Below are 21,919 nucleotides of genomic sequence, written 5' to 3'. Positions count from 1 at the left end.
AGGGTTACATGGAGATGGCAGGAGAATGAGGTTGAGAAACATATCAGTCATGATCAAATTAAGCAACAAATTTAACGGGCCAAATGGCCTAATTCTTCTCTTAAGGCTTATTAGGTCTGGTCTTGCTAACAACACCTATGTCATTACTTATATAAAAGAGAGTCTTGGCTTGAGTTTTGTGTTGGATTTTTAACTCTTATTGAAACAGAATTAGAAGAATTCACCAATATCTCAACAATCATCAGTGCTTCATTAAATTTCCAGGCACAACATTAAGCATTCAGTTCCTATATACCACAGCTGTTAAATTGATAGCATAAGTTAGCAACACATGCTTTATTAAAAAAAACTGACATACTTCTATACACAAAAATTAACACTCTAATTATGCTTTCCTTGGATTATGACTTCACAGCTAAATCATGGAATGTTTGTCTCTAGCTCAGCCTCAAGTAAGTCATAGTATATCTGATGCTTTGAGATATGACTAAATATAAATGCAAATCTTTAAGAAATAGTTCAATATTAAATTATACTATTAACAGTGTTCATTACAACTGCATCTATTACAATTTCCTCCATTCTAATAGCACCAGACAGCCTGCAGTTTTATTCTAGAGTTTCCACATTAATGTGCATGGAATTCATTACCTGGATTTTTCTGTTCTCAGCTAGGTGAGCATTTCTTTGTTGAATAGTTTAAATCGGATTTCAACCCATTGCAGACCCTCTCTCCATTTTGGGAAATTTTCCATCCTTTGCAGATTCTCCAGCTAATAAACACATTTCCCCTTTACAGGTCTTCAGCCACACACCTCCACTCTACCACATTCTCTACCCATTTCAGTCTCACTTGCCTGCACAGCTACAGAGCCTTCCTTCTCTATACTCTTGCTCAGCGTCCTTCCTTCCCTGTCCAGCAGCCTCGATTCCTGCACTCCACCTTGCTGAACATTGCCAGCCAATTTGCTCCTTCAATTATTAAGCTGGTTCTCTCCTGAATTTGCTGGTGATAGATACACTGTAAAGCTATCAGAAGTACAGGAGAGAACCAGCATGTGATTGGCAAAATTCCACACTGTTACCTTCCATTCTCTTTCTGGGGGTGACTTTACTAATCAGCCTCATAACTAATACAGGCATTTTTGGGGGGAGTTTCAGGACACATTTACCCACACTCCCTATATATTTTGAATATTGCCACTGATCCAACATACTTTGTTTTGTTTTTAAATTAGAAAAATAGTAAAGGCTCACTTATCACAAGCTGCTCATGTAATCTGAACTAAATATTTAAACAAATATTGATTGATTATTCAAAAATTGCATATTTTAAATAAGTATGACATAGAAATTGCCTTTCTTGCTGCCAAATCACACTGGTGTCAATATTAGATCAAGTTCATATATAATCTATCAGGACTTGGTTAGCAAATGAAAAATGAATAGTGACCTCATACTAGACCAGTTTAGTTTCTTTGATATTTGAGGGTCAAAAATACACTATCAGCTTCAACTGGAGTGCTGCTTCCTGTTTGGAGCACGATGCTTCAGGAAGGCAGTAAAGAAGATGCCAAACAATTTTACAAGAATCGTTCCACAGAGGAGGAACTCCATTCGTATTTTCGACTGTTCTCCTTAGAAAAGAGTGAGGCTAAAGGGAGACTTGATACAATGACTTTGTATTAAAAAAAAATGCAAGACAATAGGCAAATGGTGAAGAGTCACACTGATTGTTCCTTCAGAATGGTCACTTTCTGTACCATAACCATTCTATCCCACATGGACATTATTCAAACACCATTGTGGGATTAGCAACACTTTCGTGCATGCTGTTTGCAGATGCTGTGCCCGTTGAACTTATGAGGGACAGTCCAATATAGAATTTACAACTCACTGGCTGTACATTATGAAATCTGGCACTCAAAACAGGCCACGACTATTACCATCAGCATGTTAGCTAGATAATGATGACATTCACATGAACCTTTATTTCACAATTCATTCTTAGTTCTAGATTGAAGTGAAGATAGAATCCAGATGGAACGTAACCACATCAGTTTGAACAGATCCTGTAATGCTGCTTGACCAGATTGTCTAGTCATATCTCTCACACTACACACAGATACACATAAAAAAACTTCAAATGAATAACCTCAACAAATTTGTGACATACCTTCATTTAATTTTTCTTTATTCAGAAAGAACTTAATGTATTTCCTGCAACATCTGAAATAAGGTATTTAACTGTACAGAATTTTAAAATGTTGTGGTTATACAATCTTAGATAAAACAAAAGACTTAATATATCGCATTTTGACAATATCAACACAGACTGCCTTATGTTAGATGTATTGAAGGCCTGCATTTTAGACCCCAAGCGCCACCCCTGGACATTTTCCCTCAAATCCCTGTGGTGCCACCTGCTTTGGCTTTTTAAAAAAACTCTTGTCAAAATACAACTCTTTCACACTTCCTAATGTGTTTTCTTTAGCTCAGCATCCATTGTGTTTTTTTTAAATTTGATTATATCTATACAAAACATTTTGGAAATCTTTCTACATTAACGATGCTAAATAAGTGCAAGATGATGTTGTTGCACCCTTGCAGATACAGTGAACTGGCTTCCACGATTTTCACCCTTTCTCTCTGCTTCTATTTTCTTAATTACCAGTTGTCCTGCAGCTTCCACATGATGGGAAGAAAACATAGCAACAGGCTGAGCTGGCAGGTGTAGCCAGGTGCTCCTCAGAAGTCTCACATTGACTGGTTTCCACATCCAGCCTAATGCCCCTAGTTGAACAAGGAAACTATTCGATACCAATTGACACAACATCTTGGTCAAAATTTCAATAAACGACAAGCTTTGCAACATATCTTTCCAAATTATCCTCTGATGGGAACACATATTCTACATGCTAATAGTGTATAATAAGTCACTCTTCACTGGTTCTGAGACAAATGCTTTCAATTAACCTAATTGCACTGAGTTTGACAAACTACTAGTATGTCTCCACATCGTCTTTATCAAGACAAAACTTTCAAGTATCAGGTCCAATACAATTTAGCATCAATGGCAATAACACTCACGCTTAATTTTAGTTTGTAAATATTCTACATGGTACAAGCTAGCAGGCTTTAAACTGACTGCCAAATTGCAACTCCAAAGTCTGATTTTAGTTTCCCCTATTTAAAAAAAATTGACATTCAGCAAGATGCAAATGCAGGAACAACAAAAAGAGAATCCCCAAGCAATTTACAACAACAGTTTGAACTCTACTTTTGCCTCCATAACCATAAAAAAATTCAATGCAGTTCATTTACAAGCTTTGTAAATATCTCAAACCATATGATTGTTAAAAGAAAATATATCATGCACAGCAGGATTGTGTGCATTGCAACACTCTTTAATATTCAAGAAAATATGTCTTTAATATTAAAACTAAGCTGAATGTCTGATTATGCTAATTATTTTACATATGTTTTGTCAGAAGAGAAATCTATCAAATAAGATAATGTAAAATACTTTTCTCTGGTCCTAAAGCATCTTGTCTAAAATCTGTACTAAAAATAGTAAATGCAGGAGATCACAGTGGGGCAGGCAATATCGATGGAGAGACAACAAGCTGATCTTTTGAGTCCACATGACTCTTCATCAGAGGCTGTGCCTGTTGACACAATCTGGGTAAGTCATATTGGAACTGTATTCATGTAAAGGGGTGGTAGTAAATTTGGAATGCACATCCACTAATGAATTTAATTAGTAACAGCCTGAAAGATTTGATATGCAATATTTAAGATAGATTAACAAACTACTTTCATGCTACGTTGAAAATGACAGCGGGGTATTTAATCAGAGCTATCATTAGTTTTTTTTAGTATTCTGAACAAAATCAGAATGAATGATTTTGAAAGGGTAATGAACAATATCAATGTTTTGTTTTGCTGTGGTCGGACACTGCCAGTAAATTTGGAAACTATCAGAAAGAAATCCAACATTGCTGACTGCTTCAGAGATCAAATCAAAAGGTAAAGATGCCAATAGAACCCATTGTATGGTTGTTTATGTTTGATCCTGTTTAAACTCAGGTATTCGAAGATTAATTTACTGTGAAATTGTTTTTAATATTTACTAAGTTTGATTTATTACTGAACTTGGTTTGTGAGATGCGTTTACATAGCAATCCCATTGAACCAAAAAGGTTATGGACATATGAGGCAAATAACAGGTCAAACAGTTATAAATTCCTACTTAACAATGGCATTTTAAGCAGGATTAAACTATTACTTTCTTCGGAAGAGATCAAAGAGAGTGTTATAATGTACATTCATAAACAAGGAACATGTGTAAGCAGCAGAACACACATGACATGTATGCTTAGAGTGTAAATCACAAATCAAAAAGATTCAATGAAACAGTGAACATTTTTACTTTGTCTTTCTGTTGCAGTTAGATCTGTTCATAACAAGTCAAGACTGTAATGTATTTGTCTTCTCAATGTATATTTGTTATTCTAACATTCTTAATTAATGTTTGCAGAGGCAAATATTGGAATAACAAGTTGGTGGCATCAGAAGAATACAAAAAAGCTTATGTGTTTATTGAAAGGATTGGAGATCTGAAGTGTCATCTGCTAAACAGCTAAGTTAAGTTATTCCTACTGAAATAAAGTAACAAAATTATCTGATGCTATTTTACATAGAACTTTCTAAACAGGTAGCCAGTGTACCCAAAGTCATGGTGCAACAATTTATCAACCACCTTGCTGTTACCATTAATTTAAACCTGACTAATAAGCACATTTGCCAGAATTTTATGTGCAGATGTCTGCCCTTGGCTTAAACAAAAAAAAAATCAGGGCAAGCCTTCTTTCAGCTCACCACACAGACAATTTACAGCATGTTAGACCATTAATTGGCTTGAAATAAATGACTCCTCCAACTGGAATTCCCAACTCAGATCAGCCTGCCACAGAAATGGTAAAGTGCTGGCACTACATGCAGTCCCTAAAAATATGCAGTTACTTAGCAATGGGCAACATGGGGTGGATCTATTTGGGGGCCTCCACTGGACAAAGGCTGTGGAGGACCCAATCCCAGCCCAGTAGTTAATCGCTTAGTTGAATGCATGTATGTATGTATGTATGTTTGTGTATATGTATGGATGTTGAGACAGACAAAAAATCATATTTGTATGTATACATGTTTGTGTGTATTGAGTGTGCACAAAATTGCAGCCTTGAAATTTTGTGGCAAAGCTTGTTGCCTGATGAAAATTTTCACACTGACATATGAATATATATCGTGAACTGTAAGCTTGCGATATTCAATTTTACGAGTTAAAGCAAAGATAAAATTGCGACCATTTTACTTTACCCCTCCCCACTCCCAAAGCACAACATTTACTTGTGGCTTAACATGCAAATTTTCTCCATAAATTCAGCATCATAGGAGTTCCATTGAAATGATCTTTAGTCACCAAAAGAGAATCCACCTGGAAAATAAAGTGAATCTTTAAATTTACAGTGATCAGATCTGATCTTAACAATATGTAACTTATGAATACTTGCAGATATAATTCAGATGAAAATGTGTTACAAATTGATAAATTCAGGAATGTTCTTGGTAGATTGCAGCATCTTTACAGTCATTCCAATTTTAAATGTTAATGGAGTTATGAAAGATAGATGTATTTCAAGAAACTCAAATAAATCAATTGAGAGGAAACATATTTTAAAAATATTCCATAATATCAAAAATATATTCCCCAAGAAATATGTAAAATGGCATCATTAATTTACAAAATGTGTGAGCAAAATAATTTAGTGCATTTCTACTTTAGAATAAGGTTTCCATTTTATAAAAAAGACTTCAAAGTAAACATCATCATTTGATTAGGTTGTTAACTTTTGAGCGCTAATCTGGCCAGGCATTTCATGGAGCAATACAAGAAAAGGAGGAATTTGTTGTATTTTCTATTGTACAGGATTCTCTTACCAGGGATTGGAAAATTAGGTTTGGTAATTAGATTTGCCTTTCAGTAATTAAACACATGATTGCGAGATGAGATTATTGACAATAACCTGTTCAAAGGCTGTTCTAAATATTATAAACTTGGACTTTGATTATCGATTTCAGAATATTCTTGGAGAGGAACACCAAGAAAACTCTTTGAGAAGACACATGCTTTTTCTAAACAAATGATTTGAAAGTGTAGCACTTTCTTGATTGTATATTGAATGCTTATTTACTCATTAATAGTTCATTAAGGAAGATCTTTGTACTTTAACATCTTTCATACACAACTGACTTTTATAACTACACAAAGACATGGCTACCTCTTCCTCATTTTACTAATGAGCTTACTTGATCATATAATAAGGGTATGTCTAATCTGATTGCAACCTCATATCCACAATCACATCTACTTATGATAACTCTTTCACCTCCTGTTAACTAAAAATTTATTGACCTCTGCCTTAAAAATATTCAAGCACTCTATTTTCACGATCATTTTCAGGAAGACTTTCAAAGAGCATCTAGAATCAGAGTCATGCAGCATGGAGACAAACCCTTCAGTCCAACCTGTTTGTGTTGACTGGATTAATCTAGTCCCATTTGGCAGCATTTGACCCATATCCCTCTAAACTTTTACTATTCATAGACCCATCAGGGTGCCATTTAAATGTTGTAGTTGTACCAGCCTGCAGGACTTCCTCCGGAAATTTTTTCCAACCATGCACCACCCTTTTCATGAAAATGTTGCCCCTCAGGTCCTTTATATCTTTCCCCTCTCACCTTAAACCTATGTCCTCTAGTTTTGGACTCCATTACCCTGCGGAAGAAAAGACCTTGCCTATTCACCCTGTCCATGCTCCTCATGATTTTATAAACCTCTACAAGGTCACCACTCAACATTCGACACTCCAGGGAAAAAAGCTCAAGCATATTCAGCCTCACCCTATAGCTCAATCCCTCCAGTCCCAGCAACATCCTTGTAAATCTTTTCAAGTTTACCAGTATCCTTCCAAAAGAAGGGTGACCAGAATTGTACATAGTACTCTGAAAGTGGCCTCACCAGTCTCCTGTATAGCTGCAACATAACCTCCCAGTTCCTGTACTCAATATTCACTATTCTGTTAACCTGCGACTCGACTTTCGAGAAACTATGAACCTGCACTCCAGGGTTTCTTTGTTCGGAAACACTCCCCAGGTCCCTACCATTACCTCGTCATGTTAAATAGCTAACACCATATTTGAAACAGTGATCATTTGCAACAGTCACGGGAATGACTGCAGAATTCTGAGGTCTAAAGTGATTTTGTATAAGAACCAGAACAAGTTAGTAAGCAGGAACAGCAAGTAAATAGGAAAGCTAATATGTTATCCTTTATTATGAAAGGAATTGAACAAAGAAGTGAGGATCCTGTACTTCAGTTACACAAAGCATTACTGAAGCTATATTTCAAACACTGAGAGCAGCTACGGTCTCCTTATTTAAGGAAGGATCTAAGTGTGTTGGAGGTGGTTCACAGGACATTTTTGAGTGATTTCTAGAATGAGAATGTTGCCTGAAAAGAATAATTCAATAGGCTGTTCCTGTTTTCACTGAAGTTTAGAAGAACGAGGGAAGGTCTTCTAGCAGTCATGATTCAACCTCTGAAAGAGGAGACCTAGGCTCAATTCTCAACTGTGAGAAAATGAAGACTGCAGATACTGGAGGGTCACCTGAGAATCCAAGGCTCAGGAAATAAGATGCTCCATAGAAAACTGTTTTGTGTCACTAACTGAGAAAGTGCTGTTAAATATATTTCCAGGATAAGCTATAACACTGGTCTTTTTGACTGCTATTTTAACAGTGATCTAATGTGGGAAGTCACTGCTGCTCCCTGCTACATGAAGATAGTGAATAGGGGCTTCTTCCTAAACTTGTGAATAATATGAATTCAATGGATTTCAGGCCAATTAAGAATGAAAGTCACAATAATTTACCTCAATAACAAATCAAGGCAGTCAAGCTCTGACAAAAAAAAAGACTTCAGAAAATGTGCTTCATCAAAAATTGGCATTTTAAACCTACACCTGTATCAAATCACAATCTAATTTAAGATCACAATACTTAAAGAATTACTTCTCCAGTTACCTTGAGAGTATTGAACATTTCAGTTAAAGGAATTTTTTGCTTGGGATCCTCCCTGCATTCTGTTGAGCTAATTTGACAGCGGCTGATGTCAGGTGATTTACAAAGTCCTTCTTGCTAAAACCCTCCTGTTAAAACACAAAAGTGTACAGTCATTTCAGTACATATTTGTTTTACAGTGGGGAGAAATAAATACATTGTAACAAAACATTTTGATGTGTTAGATAAAGAAAAATTTAAATGCTGTTACAAAACAAAACCATTCATCTATTAGCACAGCATTTAGACCATACATGGCTCAGTTCACAATACAGGGGTACAGTGAAATGACTCCACAGAGTCGGGTATCCCATCAACAATTCATCCTTTATTAGTATGTGGAAAGGCCTTGAGAGTGGTCCAGCTCCCAGAGTGTCAGACATTCCTGTTTTTTTTTGTCCCGTCACCCTTTATTTGCACATGCACAGTACATTGCACTGACCCTGCTAGCTCAGAGCCAGCTCTGAGAGTGAGCAGAAATCCTGACACTCCTGTTTATATCTGTAAGCCAGGACTCCCTGATTGGCCTAGATTAACAGCCCCAATCAGGAAACTCATATTCTATGAGGTCCACATTGCTGACCTCATTACAATCACTACACACAGCATTTTAAAATTTTTGATCTGATGCTTAAGTTGTTAATGTGGTACCCAATGTCTTATTTCCTTTATGTGAAAATGCAATCTCATGGGAGGTCATTTATTGTTATTCTTTCAAAACATTCTTCATTAATTAAGCCTCCACATGAGTTTTCAAATTCAAGCAGAAAACTGCTTAACTCTGGCTCTCCAAAACAACTCCATTACCTACACGACAAGTCGGGGTGTAAAATTCACTACTTGCTTGCATGCGTGGAATTATAACAGTGCTCAGGAAACACTCAGATCAGAACAGTCCCTCTGATCAGCCCACTATCTGAGATTGACACTTGCCTTCATCACTGGCACACAATGGCTATAGTATGTGCTATCAACAGAATACACTTTTGAAAACTTATCCAGGTTACTTTGACAACAGCGAAACAGGGGAACAGATACTTGCTATTCAGACTCCTCATGTCTGTCCCATCACCACAGCTGTTCAAAAGCTTAACTCTATTAATCTCCCTTCATTCTAATATTTCTCATTATCTTTACCTAACAAAAATCCAGTACTCTCAGTCTTAACATCCTCAGAACTCTCAACATCCACCAATTAAAAGGGCAAACATGTGCTTAGAAACAGCATTATGTAAAATGTTCCGTCTAAGTCAGCACAGCATCTTGATTTGGGCATACATAGCTTCAGCTTCATTGAGTCAAAATCCTTGAACTATTAAACAGCATTGTAGGAACCTCTGCACTTTGACTGGACTGATTCAAGAGGCCAGGCCACTGTTATATTCTCAGATATGAATTGTAATAGTACATCAGAACATAGGATCGCGGAGCAGGAGTAGGCCATCTGGCCCTATGCACCTAATCTGTCATTCAATAAGGTCATGGATGATCTTTTCGTGGGCTCAGCTCTATTTACCCCTGCTCTCACCATATCCCTTAATTCCTTCCTTGTTAAAAAAAAAATCGTAGCTTTAAAAACATTTACTGAAGTAGCACTAACTCCTTCACCGGGCAGGGAATTCCACAGATTTAAAACCCTCTGGGTGAAGAAGTTCCTTCTCAATTCAGTCCTAAATCAGCTTCCCCTAATCCATGCCCTCTTGTCCTAGCTTCACCTGCCAGTGGAAACATCGATCTTATCTATTCTCTTCATAATGTTATAAGTTTCGAAAAGAGTCCCCCCTCATTTTTCTAAGTTCCAACGCATATAATCCTAGTCTACTCAGTCCCTCCTCATAAGCCAACTGCCACAACTCTGGAATCAACCTAGTGAGCCTCCTCTGCACCCCCTCTAGTGCCAGTACATCCTTTCTCAAGTAAGGAAACCAAAACTGCATGCAGTACTCCAGCTGTGGCCTCACCAGCACTTTGTACAGCTGCAACATAACCTTCCTGCTTTAAACTCAATCCCTTTAGCAATGAAGGACAAATTTCCATTGTCTTCCTAATTATCTGTTGTACCTGCAGGCCAACCTTCTGCGATTCATGCACAAGGTCACCCAGGTTCCTCTGCATCATTAATACATAATGAATACCTTGTTAGTTAAACTCACATCTGCAAAGAAAGCAGCAATAAGAAAATCCACCACTTTTTGGCTTCAAGATTGGAACACCTATCAAATCCACCATGCATTAGCATGTTGGTGGATACATGAAACAATTTTTCACATATTAAATCTTCATGGACAAAAAAATTCCATCCAATATTTCAAGCAATATCCAAACACTTTGTACATACCCTTTTGAAGAAATTCTGCAAGTCTTTCTGTGCCCACATTTCATAGAGGAAGAGACAGGCAGCTTTACCAGCTGAGGGGTAGGCACTATAAAAATGAAGCAATAAAGCTTACAAATACAATGCAATTTAGATATAAGTAATTCTGATCAACACATCACACTGATATATTGGTGTGGAGTTTCTCGTGATGTTTGATCAGATACCAGTTTATTCCAAAAAGAAGTAAATAAATGATCACTAAAGCTCAGGATTTTACATTGTCTGGTTTAAAAGTTTATTCATGTAAAATATCCCCCCCACAAAACTGGCCACATCCCAATGACAGCGGCAAGCTTTAATTGAGTGTTGGTCACAATCTTAATGTCTCAAAACATTGATGAAATAGTTATTTGAAGCCAATTCAAAAATACGATCAAGAGTATTAAATCCATCAATTGAAGAATGATTCAAATCTTGGCAATCACTCTGTTGTGCTGCTGGAGAATGAACTTGTTTTTTCACAAGACAAAGTGACTACACTGCCTAATTACACTGATTGATAGGAGCCATTACAGGTACACAATCCTTTGTCCAAAATCCTAAAATCCGAAAAGCTCCAAGATCTGAAGTTTGTCTTATGAAGTTTTTTTTGTCCATAACAACATTGCTGGACGTGTAAACAGCTAATCCAACTCCACACCCACTCGACCCACGTCACATCTGAGTGACGTGGGGGTGTGGCCCAGCACTGGCAGGCATCAATTCTCTCTCAGCGCTCATAGTACTCAGATGTGAGTCTGCTGTTTGGTAAGATTTTTAAAATTTCACCGTTAAACTGTCACTTATTCCAAAACCTGAAAAATGTTGAATTCCGAAAACCAGGATTAAGGATAAAGGATTGTGTATCTGTATAAACAGGTTTGCACTGAAATTTTAGTGGAATTTAACCTTGGCAAAATTGGGGCATCATGTAGAGACTGGCTAGACTGAAAGGTGCATGTAATTTTCTTAGGAAAGAAGATCCCCTATTTGACTACCATAACCTTGGAAGTAGTTCAAAAACCACCCTCCAACCACTAGGGATGAATTCAGATTTCTACAGTTTCCTCATTTCCCCTCCCCCCACCTTGTCTCAGTCAAATCTCTCTAACTCAGCACTGCTTTCCTAACCTGCGATCTTCTTCCTGACCTCTCCGCCCCCACCCCACTCCAGCCTATCACCCTCACCTTGACCTCCTTCCACCTATCGCATTTCCAACACCCCTCCCCCAAGTCCCTCCTCCCTACCTTTTATCTTAGCCTGCTGGACACACTTTCCTCATTCCTGAAGAAGGGCTCATGCCCAAAACGTCGAATCTCCTGTTCCTTGGATGCTGCCTGACCTGCTGCGCTTTAACCAGCAACACATTTTCAGCAAAAACCCAGAGAAGCAGGAATTAACTAGTCACAGCCTTTAGATCCAAGATAAGATAGCCAATGTGGAAAATTGTTTAATAAATTCCTTGCAACTGAATTTTTGATTAGATATCGTTTTAAGATTCAACAATGGTGTATGAAATGCTCACTGATTCCAGAACAAAAATACTAAGAGAGACAGTTCCTCAGTGAAAACAAAGCAGAAAAAAAAAATGCATATATTTAGCACAAAGCATTTTGGCTGAATTTGCATTTTGTGGTCAAAGTTCTGACATAGGATGAACAGCTGTGAATTAATTCCATGTTATCATCACATCAAGAATAATGGGAGATCTATTGGCGTTAGAGGGCCAATAGAAGGCCCTCCAACAAAGGCATAATAGCAGGCTCAATCGCCCAGCTGGGAGTTGCCAATGCTGATAGGATAGAGCAAATATAGAGGGCATCAAGATACAAGTGCTCTCTGAAGCTTTCTTGGAAAAGGTAATAATAAAACTGGCCACAACTGCTGGACTGCCACTGAGGAAGGGAGCCCCTCCACTGAGTGGCTGTGAAAATGAACACCATGTTTGCAGCCACAGAGCTGGGTTGGGGAATCTGCCACGCGGCAAGTCCACGTGACAATCTTTCCTGCAGAATTCAACTCTGGAAGTAACCACTCCTTCATATTTCCGAATGAATACAAGTTTCATGATTTAAATCTGAAGAAATACGATTTGCCATTGCCTTAAGTTGTGCAGTTATAAGGTTCGAGGGATGGAAAATTGCATTTAGTGTTAGGAGTTGTGTTGTAACATCAACTTATAACAGGTAAGACACTGGAACATGGTACCTAATCAGCTCCAAACTGGAACAGCCTTTCTTGCTTATTAATACAGTTTTTTGCATCTTTCTTTTGAAACAGAGATGAAAAGAAAATAGCAAAACAAGAAAGATGATGGATCAAATAGGGAGGAAAATAAACACCAACACAGTATTGTAAGGAACAATGGCCTCATTCATCACAGCAATATTAATCTATTATTCAAAACAAACTTAAAATCAATTTTGTTAGGCAAAATAAAGTTTTCAATTAACGTCAGTTACAGGGTTCACAAAATTATATTGTGAAGAACACAACCAAAAAGTAAAGAGACTGAGAAGCATCAAAGCATTAACCCTATAATTGACATACTGCCATATTCAAATCACAATGGTTCAAAGGAGGATTTAAAAAGCAGTTTGGTTGCTATAATAGGTAAGATACTTATGATAATGTACCTGGATTTACTGAGGCTCATAAGATTATTCAACATCGAACCCTGTAGTACTGTTTTTGCTATGGCAGTATTATTGGGCACCAGATTTCGCATAATATTACAGGCGGAAGCAATGGTGTCATCCGAAGTCTTGGAGCTATTACCTCCTCCAGGAAGAAGTCGTGCTAACTCTGGCAATGTCTGAGATGCTGAGAGAAAGTTTGAAAATTGGTTAATTACTCACGTCTTTATACACCATTAAAATCTCAATGTTGACTTGACCAACTCTTATGTTCTCCCTATTTTATTCCTGCATCCAATACCACCCTGGGTTTTATAGCTGAATACATTTCACATGGACACAATGAGCATATTACTCAAGAACAGTATTAAACCATGGTGTGCAAACAATTAGAATCTAAATGCTATGCTTGTGCAGCATTCCTTTTTATAATTATTCTGACAGGCAGTTGACTTGTTCGATCATATTTTAACTGTACAGTAGCTGGGTCAAGTGATCATTTGCTAATATTCCCATGGTGTCACTCAAGGTTTATGAACTAGAAATGGTAACTGATCTAGGCATTCTGCAGAGTTCTCCACTCTCCTGCTATAACCTTTGTAGAAAGCTTTAGTGGAAGCCTCAGAGAAAAACTGATGGAATTAAAAAGACTCTTCTACAGAACATTGTAGCAGGAGTGGATCATTCTCGAGCCCTCATCTCTGTTAAATTTTGGAACAATTTCAAGGTTTGATGTATATCTCAATCTTACTTATGCACTGTTCATCCAGATTCCTCAAAACCTTACATTAGAAAACTCTATCTACTACTACCTTGAAAGTTTCAATGAATAGACACCCACAGTCTTTGTGGGAGGTTGTTCCAAACTTTCATTTTATTGACAGCAGGGGTTTAGGAGGTGGTAATGTCACTAAATGTCAAGGAGCGATGGTTAGATTCCCTCTTTTGGAAATGGTCATGCTTTTGCTACCACCTTGTTAACCAGTTCTGGTATTACAATATAGAACAACCATCTCATGTAAAATAAAGAGATTTTTCATAAAGTCACTTATGGGAATAGGTAAGACTGGCTGGTATCAGCTCTGGCTGAACAATGCCTAGCAACGTCAGTCTTGGTTGGCACATGCTTTGCGAGAGGACTGAAAACAGATGCCTCACCCAAATCTGGTTGAAGACTATTGTGCCTTGACATGTTGTTCAACAATGAAACTGCAGTTTTCTGTATGTCTGGGTTGCTCGACTGGAGAAGGTTTGCGATCCGAGGGAGTGCCCTCTCCTTGTTCACTATGTTTGAACTCATCAGGTATGATGACTTGAAAAAAAAACCAAAAGCAATTAAATATTTCCAAAACTATACAAATACTGTCAATATTTCCACTAAACACATGCCGATTTGCTGATAATTTAGATGAACATTAATAGGAAGCTTTAAAAATTGATATTGAAATAGGAAATCTGCATCATATCATACAGAAAGTACAATTTTCATTTTTGTGTAATAATTTGACTAATTGACAAAGCATCATTTTGCACAGGATTACTTCAATTTCCATAGAAAGGACACCCAGATCAGATAAGTCCATAAGATGTAGGAACAGGAGGCCATTCAACTCCTCATGCCTGCTCTAACATTCAATAGAATCATGGCTGATCTGATGTTCCTCACATTCACTTTCCTGCATTTTCTACATAACCCTTCATTTCCTAAAAGATCAAGAATCCATCTATTTATCCCAGCCTTAAATAGACACAGGAACTCTACCCCTACAACTCCCTGTAGCAAGGAGCTCTGTGATTCTCAACTTTGAGAAAAGAAATTCATCCTCACCTCAGTCTTAAAAAAAACCCTTTCACCTGGGACTATGCCCTTGGGTCAAAGACTCTCCCATCAGGGGAAACATTCTCTCAGCTTTTACCCTGTCAAGCCCCTAAGGAGCTTATGTGTTTCAATGAGATCACACTCTCATTCTCCTAATCTCTTATGAGTCGAGTTCCAATCTGTTTAGCCTTTGCTTATAGAACAATCCCTCCGAGTGAACCTTGACTGAACTGCCTCCAGTGAAATAATATTTTTTAAAAAAAGTAAGAGGATCAAAGCTTGTTGCAGTACTTCAGATGTGATTTCACCAGCCTCTTGTGCAGTCGCAGTGAGACTTCCCTACTCTTATACTCCAACCCCCTTGAAATAAGGGCCAACATTCTGTTGGACTTGCTGATTACCTGCTGCACCTGTGTGCTACTTTCTATGTCTCACATAAAGATGACCCCAAATCCTTTTGCGCTACAGCTTTGCTGTTTTTCTCCATTTAAATAACACCGTTCTTTCGTTCTCCTTTCCAAAATGAATAGTTTCACATTTTCCCACAATTTATTCCATTTACCAACTTCTTGGCCACTCACTTAGCAAACAAATATCACTCGGTAAGTTGTCTGTATCCCCCTTGCAACTTGCCTTTCTACTAATTTTGAGTTGTCATACACGCAACATTAGTGTCATTCCTCCAACTCATTAATATCTATTGTAAACAGATTCAGTCCCGGCACTGACCTCTGTAGAAACCAATTAGCTGAAAATACCCTTATCCCCACTTGCTGTGTCTTGTTCATCAGTCAATTCTTAATCTATATCAATATACTCCCTCCAACATACTTTATGACATAGTCTTTTGAGAGGTAGCTTACTAAATGCCTTTTGGAAGTTCAAATACATCACATCTACCTGTTTCCCCCTATCCACTCTGGTTGAGACTTTCTCAAACAATTCTACTAAATTAGTCAAATGTGATTTCTCTTTCATGAAGCCATGCTGACTCTGCTTGATTAGATTAATGATTTTCCAAAATGTATAGCTATTACTACCTTAATAATTGATTCCCAACAATAGATGTTAAACTAATTGGCCTATAATTACCTACTTTTGTTTTGCTCCCTTTTTGAATGAGGGTATCATATTGCCAGTTTTCCAAATACTCTGGTACTTCTCCACAATCCAAAGATATTTGGCAAATTACAACCAATGTATCGACTATCTATGTAGCTCTATCTTTTATGATCCTACAATTCCATCCATCAGGCAAAGAGTTTTATCTATGTTTAGCCCTATTCAGTTGTCTAATACTACTTCTATGCTTCCAGAAATGCTTCCTTACATCACCCTAAATAACTTAGCTCCAATTCAAGACTGGGTCTTCTTGTACTGTATTCCTTTTCTGGAAGAAACAGTCTTACTCCATTCTTGTTAGCAAGAATGAGGGCTGCACGATGGCACAGTGGTTAGCACTGCTGCCTCACAGTGCCAGAGACCCAGGTTCAATTCCCGCCTCAGGCAACTGTCTGTGTGGAGTTTGCACATTCTCCCCATATCTGCGTGGGTTTCCTCCGGGTGCTCCAGTTTCCTCCCACAGTCCAAAAACGTGCAGGTTAGGTGAATTGGCCATGCTAAATTGCCCATAGTGTTAGGTGAAGGGGTAAATGTAGGAGAATGGGTCTGGGTGAGTTGTGCGTCGGTGTGGACTTGATGGGCTTGTTTTCACACTAAGTAAACTAAATCCCTCAAATAGATTGACCACTTCATTGTGTCTGTAAACACCTCTAGCTGCATAGCCCGAACAGCTCAGTACCCTTCCAATTCTGGCCTGTTTGCTAGCTGTGATGCTCGTGCAGTGAATGAGGATGCCCTTAGAAGCTAAGATTCTAAGTTCTTGAATTTCATCTCTAAACTCCCCTCATCTTCACAGACATATCATGCAGTCATCTTCTTTAACAAAGTTTTGGCTATCTGTCCTAATGGCTCTGGGTTAAATTTTGTCCAATACTGTAAAGGGTCTTGGAATATTTTGCTTTGATAAAGTTGCTATTGAAATGGAAAATTGGCATTTTAAAGATGAGGTCAAATGATTTAATCAGGGTTTCAGAGATTAGTGACAAATGCTTATGACATAACTGCTGGGATGAAAGAGAATAGTTGGGCATCAAAATCTGGTGAGGTCTACGAGGAGAGGATGAGGTAAGGCATTGTAAAAGTTTTGCAGTGACTTATATGTATTGGTGGTATGGAGAACTGTCCTGGGACTATGAGGGCCGGGGGAGTGTGGAACTGTAGTTTTGTTAAGGGAATGTTTTTTGGAAACATTAAAATTCTGGAGGGCAGAGGCTTGGAAGGAAGGGTATCAGTGGATTATTGTCAAGTGCAAAGAACTTGGACCAAGGTTTAGTGGACAGGAAGCAGACTGGATGAATATTGGTGAGGAGTTTGTTAAATAAGTTCAATAAATTTTTCTTTATCAAAAATATGTAAATGTACCTACTAGAGAAGGAGCAAAACTTGACCTTTTCTTAGGGAAATAAGGCAGGACAAGTGAAGAGAAGTATTAGTGGGGAGCACTTTGGGACCAGTGATCATAATTCTATTAGTTTTAAAAAGTTATGGAAAATAACAGGCCTTATATAGAAATTAAAATTCTTAATTGAAGTAAGACAAATTTTGAAGATACGACACAGTAACTTTCAAAAATTGAATAGAGTGGACTGTTCACAGGTAAGTGAATAACTGGCAAATGGGAGGCTATCAAAACTGAGATAACAGAGTTCAGAGACAGTATGTTCCTGTTAGAGTGAAGAGTAAGGCTGGTAAGAGTTGGGAACAATCGCTAAATAAAAATATTGAGGTTTTGATCAAGAATAAAAAGGAGACATATGGTATAGACAACTGTGAGCAGGCTATTCTCCTGAAGAGTATAAGATGTGTAGAGCCGTTCCCATGAGGGAAATCAGGAGGACAAAAAGGGAAGATGGGTTTGCCTCAGCAGATGAGCTTAAGTATAATCCAAAGAGATTCTACAAGTACATGAAGAGCAAAAGAGCAACTAGAGAAAGAATAGGGCCCCTTAAAGGTCAATGCGGTCATCTATATGTGAAACCACAGAAGATGGGAGAGATGCTAAATAAATATTTCAAGTCAGTTTTAACTGGATGTTAGGGAACTCAGGGAAATAAATATTAATGTCTTGAAAACAGTTCATATTATAAAAGAGGAGGTGCTGGAGGCTTTGAAGAAAAACATAAAAGGTAGTCAAGTTAGGGATGAAATTACAGGGCCACTAGCAGAGACACTTGTATTACCTACAGCCACAGGTGAGGTGCCAGGGGACAGGAGGGTGGCTAATGTTGACCCTTTATGAAAAAAAGGCTGAAAGGAGAAGTCTGTATACCGATAAGTCTGACGTCATTGGTAGTTATGTTGTGGGAGAGGATTCAAGAAATAGGATTTACATGCATTTGGAAAGGCAGGACTGATTAGGGATGGTTAGCATGGTTGTGTGTTTGGGAAATCTTGTCTCACAAATTTGTTTGAGGTTTTTCAGACTGTAACAAAAACAATTGAAGGCAAAATGGTAGATGTTGTTTACATGGACTTCAGCAAAGCCTTTGACAAGGTTCTACATGGAAGAGGAATTGTAAAGTCATCTCACATGGGATTCAAAGTGAGCTTGCCAATTGGATACAAAATTGGCTTGATGGTTGGAGACATGGGTTGGCGGTGGAGGGTTGTTTTCGACTGAAGGCCTTTGACCAGTAGTGTTCTGCAGGGATTGGTCCACTGTTAGTTGTCATTTATATAACTGATTTGGATAGAAATGTAGGAGGGATGGTTAATAAGTTTGCAGATGACACCAAAATTGATGGTATAGTCGATAGTGAAAAAGGTTATCTAAGGTTACAAAGAGATCATTGCTCAATTGGGTCAATGGGCTGAAGAGTGGCAGATGGAGTTTAATTTGGATAAATACGAGATATTGCATTTTGGTAAAGCGAACCAGGGCAGGACTTATACTGTTAATAGTAGGGGCTTGGGTATTGTTGCCGAATAGAGAGAACTAGGGGTTCAAGTATATAGTTCTTTGAAAATGGCATGACAGGTAGACAAATACTTAAGGTGTTTAACATGTTCACCTTCATTGCTCAGCCCCTTGAGTATAAGAGTTGGAATGTCATGTGATGTAAGGGATGTTGGGGAGTCCTTTTCTGGAGAATTGTGTGCACTCTGGTCACCCTGCTGCTGGAAGGATGTTATTAAATTGGAAATGGTTCAAAATAGATTTGTCAGAATGTTGCAGGGACTGGAGGGTTTGAGTTCTAAGGATAGGCTGGAATCTTTTTCACTGGAGTGTAGGAGGTTGAGGGGTGACCTCGTAGATATTTATACAATCATGAGGGGCATTAATCAAGTGAATAGCAAAGGTCTTTTCTCGAAGGTGGGAGAGTTCAAAACTAGGGGACACATTTTTAAGGTGAGAGGGGAGACAGTTAAAAGGGACCTAAGGGGCAACTTTTTCATACAGAGAGTGGTTCATATGTGGAATGAATTTTAGATTAGATTAGATTAGATTCTCTACAGTATGGAAACAGGTCGTTTGGTCCAACAAGTCCACACCGACCCTCCGAAGTGTAACCCACCCAGACCCATTCCCTTACCCAACATTACCAAGGCTGAAATCGAACCCAGGTCCAAGGCACTGTGAGGCAGCAATGCTAACCTTTGAGCCACCATGCTGCCCCTGAACTGCCAGATGCAGATATAGTTACAACATTTAAGAGATTTAGATAATATATGAATAGGAAAAGTTTAGAGGGATATGGCTAAACGCAAACAGGTGGGACTAGTTTAGTTTGGGAAACTTGGTCAACATGGACAAGTTGAGGTAAAGGTAAAAACAAGGAATGCAGATGCTGGAAACCAGAGTCTAGATTAGAGTGGTGCTTGAAAACCACAGCAGGTCAGGCAGCTTCCAAGGAGTAGGAAAATCACCATTTTCCTGCAAAAGCCCTTCATCGGGAATAGAGGCAGTGTGCCTGCAGACTGGAGAGATAAATGAGAGGAGAGTGAGGGTGGGGAGAAAGTAGCATAGAGTACAATAGGTGAATGGGGATGGGGATGGAGGTGATAGGTCAGTGAGGAGGGTGGGGTGGATAGGTGGAAATGAAGATAGGCAGGTAGTACAGGTCATGGGAATGGTGCTGAGCTGGAAGGTTGGAGCTGGGGTGAGGTGGGGGAAGGGGAAATGAGGAAACTGGTAAAATCCACATTAATGCCATAGGGTTGAAGTGTTCCAAGGCAGAAGATGAGGCGTTCTTCCTCCAGGCATCGGGTAGCGAGGGAGCAGCGGTGGAGGAGGTCCAGGACCTGCATGTCCTCGGCCGAGTGGGAGGAGGAATTAAAATGTTGGGCCACAGGATGATGGGGTTGACTAGTGTGGGTGTCTCAGAGATGTTCCTAAAACACTCTGCTGGGAGGCATCCAGTCTCCCCAATGTAGAGGAGACCGCATCGGGAGCAACGGATACAATAAATGATATTGGTCGATGTGTCCGACCCCCAACGCCTCTTCTTCACCATGGATATCCAATCCCTCGACATCTCCATCCGCCATGACTAGGGCTTCCAAGCCCTCAGTTTCTTCCTCTCCCGACGTCCCCAACGGTCCCCTTCCACCGACACTTTCATTAGTTTGGCTGAAGTGGTCCTCACACTTAACAATTTCTCCTTTGAATCCTCCCACTTCCTCCAGACCAAAGGGTAGCCATAGGCACCAGTGTGAGCCCCAGCTATGCCTGTCTCTTTGTTGACTACATAGAGCAGTCCATCTTCCATAGTTACACCAGCACCACTACTCACCTCTTCCTCTGCTACATTGATGACTGCATTGGCACCACCTCGTGCTCCTGCGATGAAGTTGAGCGATTCATCAACTTCACCAACACATTCCACATTAAGTTCACCTGGACCATCTCTGACACCTCCCTCCCCTTCCTGGACCTCTCCGTTAATGACCAACTTGATTCTGACATGTTTACAAACCCACAGACTCCCACAGCTACCTGGATTACACCTCTTCCCACCCTACCTCCTGCAAAAATGCCATCCTGTATTCCCAATTCCTCCAACTCCGCCGTATCTGCTCCCAGGAGGACCAGTTCCACCATAGAACACACCAGATGGCCTCCTTCTTTAGAGACCGCAATTTCCCTTCCCACATGGTTAAAGATGCCCTCCAACACAGCTTGTCCACATTCCGGCCCCCCGCCCTCAAATCCCACCCCTCCAACCATAACAAGGACAGAACCCCCCTCACCGGTGCTCACCTTCCACCCTACCAACCTTCGCATAAACCACATCATCCGATGATATTTCTCCCAACTCCAAAGAGATCTCACCACCAGCGATGTATTTCCCTCCCGACCCATTTCCGCCTTGTACAAAGACCGTTCCCTCCATGACTATCTAGTCAGGTCCACGCCACCCTCCAACAATCCACCCTCCCTTCCTGGCACCCTCCCCTGCCACCGCAAGAATTGAAAATTGTGCCCACACCTCCTCCCTCACCTCTATCCAAGGTCCCAAAGGAGCCTTCTACATCCATCAAAGTTTTACCTGTACATCCACCAATATCATTTATTGTATCTGTTGCTCCTGATGTGATCTCCTCTACATTGGAGAGACTGGACGCCTCCTAGGAGAGTGCTTTAGGGAACATCTCCGGGACACCCACACCAATCAACCACACTGCCCCGTGGCCCAACATTTCAACTCTTCCCCCCCCCCCCCCCCCCCACTCGGCCAAGGACATGGAGGTCCTGGGCCTCCTCCACCGCCGCTCCCTCACCACCAGACGCCTGGAAGAAGAATGCCTCATCTTCCACCTCAGAACACTTCAACCCTAGGGCATCAATGTGGACTTCACCAGTTTC

The 21,919-nt window shown here is 39.5% G+C and overlaps 1 protein-coding gene across 1 annotated transcript in view; it reads right to left on the bottom strand.

Annotated features, from left to right (window-relative positions):
• Positions 1-2,181: 2,181 nt before the first annotated feature.
• The window catches only part of LOC132828405 (plakophilin-1), a 59,997-nt gene continuing 40,259 nt past the window's right edge, over positions 2,182-21,919 (bottom strand). The window contains exons 10-14 of the mRNA XM_060845474.1: positions 14,331-14,484; positions 13,173-13,359; positions 10,518-10,602; positions 8,144-8,268; positions 2,182-5,494 (exon numbers count right to left, since the gene is read on the bottom strand). Of these exons, the coding sequence (XP_060701457.1) occupies positions 8,167-8,268; positions 10,518-10,602; positions 13,173-13,359; positions 14,331-14,484 (528 nt within the window). The 3' untranslated portion in view covers positions 2,182-5,494; positions 8,144-8,166. The remainder of the gene's footprint in view (positions 5,495-8,143; positions 8,269-10,517; positions 10,603-13,172; positions 13,360-14,330; positions 14,485-21,919) is intronic.

Source organism: Hemiscyllium ocellatum, chromosome 26, assembly GCF_020745735.1.
Source record: "Hemiscyllium ocellatum isolate sHemOce1 chromosome 26, sHemOce1.pat.X.cur, whole genome shotgun sequence".
Lineage (NCBI taxonomy): Eukaryota > Metazoa > Chordata > Chondrichthyes > Orectolobiformes > Hemiscylliidae > Hemiscyllium > Hemiscyllium ocellatum.
The sequence above is the reverse complement of the archived record's forward strand: the minus strand, read 5'-3'. Positions and strand labels throughout refer to the sequence as shown.